Below are 2,006 nucleotides of genomic sequence, written 5' to 3'. Positions count from 1 at the left end.
CTCACCTGTCACCCCAATGGCAGACACCGGGCCCACGCGCTGGCCACCGTGGAAGCCGTACAGGTTCATCTTGTACTTGTGGTCTGGCTGCAGGCCTGAGACGGTGACCCCACCCTCATAGCCCGGCACACGCACGGCCTTGGGCTGCCCGTCCCCGTTCTTGTACTGGACCAGGAAGTGGTCAAACTGGCCCTCGGGGACAGTCCAGGAGAGGTGCAGGGAGTCGGGAGTGGCGTCGGTCACGGTCAGCTCCCCCAGGCGGGGCTTGGTGGGAGGCTCAGGGGCCGTGATGGACGGGGCTTCGGTGGTCATAGCCTCATATTCTGCAAGTGGACAGAGACATACAGGGACAGGTGAGGACATGCAGGGCAGCATAGAAGTGGGTGTCTTACAAAAATAAGATAACAGGGCGCCCGGGTGGCTCAGTTGGTTAGGCGACTGCCTTTGGCTCAGGTCATGATCCTGGAGTCCCGGGATCGAGTCCCGCATCGGGCTCCCTGCTCAGTGGGGAGTCTGCTTCTCCCTCTGACCTTCCTCCCTCTCATGCTCTATCTCATTCTCTCTCTCAAATAAATAAATAAAATATTAAAAAAAAATAAGATAATAAGGAGCAGAGTGTCACCTTCCCAGTCCATTAATGCCAGCCTGCTCGGCCCCTTACCCTCATCTTGCCCCTACCCACAGCCCGCCCCCTCTCCCGCTCTCTCCAGCACCCACCTCCGCTGCACACTGTGCCCTGGGCCTCACTCCACTGGCGTCTCCTTGGCATCTCCCTCCCCTTGGCTCATGCCTTTGCTCCCAAACAGCTCAGAACTCCCTTCCCCTATCAGAAACCTGGAGTCTTCCTGGATCTCCTCCTGTCCCCAGCGGCCATCAGACTCAGAGCATCCGACTGAGTTCCTCCTGGGTTCCCCACACCTGCAGCCCCACCAGGCTGGCTTGGGTCCCACCGCAGCCCCGTCGCCTCTCCCCTGGGTCACCGTGTCCCTCCCGGGCTCCCTGCCTCCCTGCCCCGTCCGTTCCTCACAGGGGCCAGGCCGAACCTTCCGCTGCACATCTGATGGTGTCGGCCTTAGCTTCACGGGGCAACAGCCCTCTCTACCCCCGGGACGAGCCCCTGGCTTCTGAGTTGCTTCTGCTGCTCCACCCCCATCTCACGACTCCCTCCCTCCCTCAGAGGCTCTCACACAGAATCCTCTCTGTCCCTCTCGTGGGCCGCGACGTGCCTAGTTTCCAGGCCCTGGCACCAGCTGTGACGTGCATCTGACCCTGTCACCAAGCGAACGCCCCGCCCAACCTCAGGTGTCAGCTGTCCCGTGGACACTCCTGGGCAGGCTGGCTGTGAAGGAAGCCCCAGCGCTTCCTGTCACACGCACATGCTCCTTTGCCTGATTGCTGGTTCACGGCCTGTTTCCCCACGCCCGGGATCCCCATTACGATAAGAACTTCTCTCTGCCACGATCAGGCTCGCCCCAGTGAACTCCCACAGTGCTTGGCCCAGGGCACCCAATCTTGTTGACCCATGGGAATCAGAAGCCTGAGAGCACCCAAACCACGAGGCCTGGAGGTGTTTCGGTCAGGATGCTACATCCTGAGCCCCTTCTGTCTTCTCCCCCAGCCTCCAGTGAACTACAGGGAGGCAAAGCCTCTGGGAGGAATCAGGGATGCCAGTACAACTCTCTCCAACAAATTCTAAGAAAGCATCCAATTCCTTTGTCGTGACCAGCTTTGCTACTCAAATTGTGGTCCTTGGACCAGCAGCATCAGCATTGCATCAGGGATGTAGAAACTCTGGCCCCAGCCCACGACTGTGGCATCTGAATCTGCCCTGGTAATTACCAAGATCCTCAGGCCATGTGATGTGTAAAAGAGACGTGCTGCCTAGAATATGTGTTTTCATGCACGTGGTAATAAACGGAAAGTCCTGTAGGTCCGGCTTCCCCAGGGGGCCCTGTCTCACCCCCACTCACCGGTCACGCCCACGGTGGACACGGGGCCCACGCGCT

At 59.5% G+C, this 2,006-nt stretch overlaps 1 protein-coding gene across 1 annotated transcript; it reads right to left on the bottom strand.

Moving 5' to 3' along the window:
• Positions 1-5: 5 nt before the first annotated feature.
• On the bottom strand, positions 6-2,000 carry LOC112818878 (putative tenascin-XA; the record flags this gene model as incomplete). The annotated part of the gene is made up of 2 exons (XM_025865963.2): positions 1,971-2,000; positions 6-323 (listed from the first exon to the last, which is right to left on the bottom strand). A coding segment is annotated over exon 2 (307 nt), but the record flags the coding sequence as incomplete, so codon positions are not given.
• Between the last annotated feature and the right edge of the window lie 6 nt (positions 2,001-2,006).

Source organism: Callorhinus ursinus, unplaced genomic scaffold, assembly GCF_003265705.2.
Source record: "Callorhinus ursinus isolate GAN/ISIS: 27379988/994484 unplaced genomic scaffold, GSC_fseal_2.0 scaffold8328, whole genome shotgun sequence".
Lineage (NCBI taxonomy): Eukaryota > Metazoa > Chordata > Mammalia > Carnivora > Otariidae > Callorhinus > Callorhinus ursinus.
The sequence above is the reverse complement of the archived record's forward strand: the minus strand, read 5'-3'. Positions and strand labels throughout refer to the sequence as shown.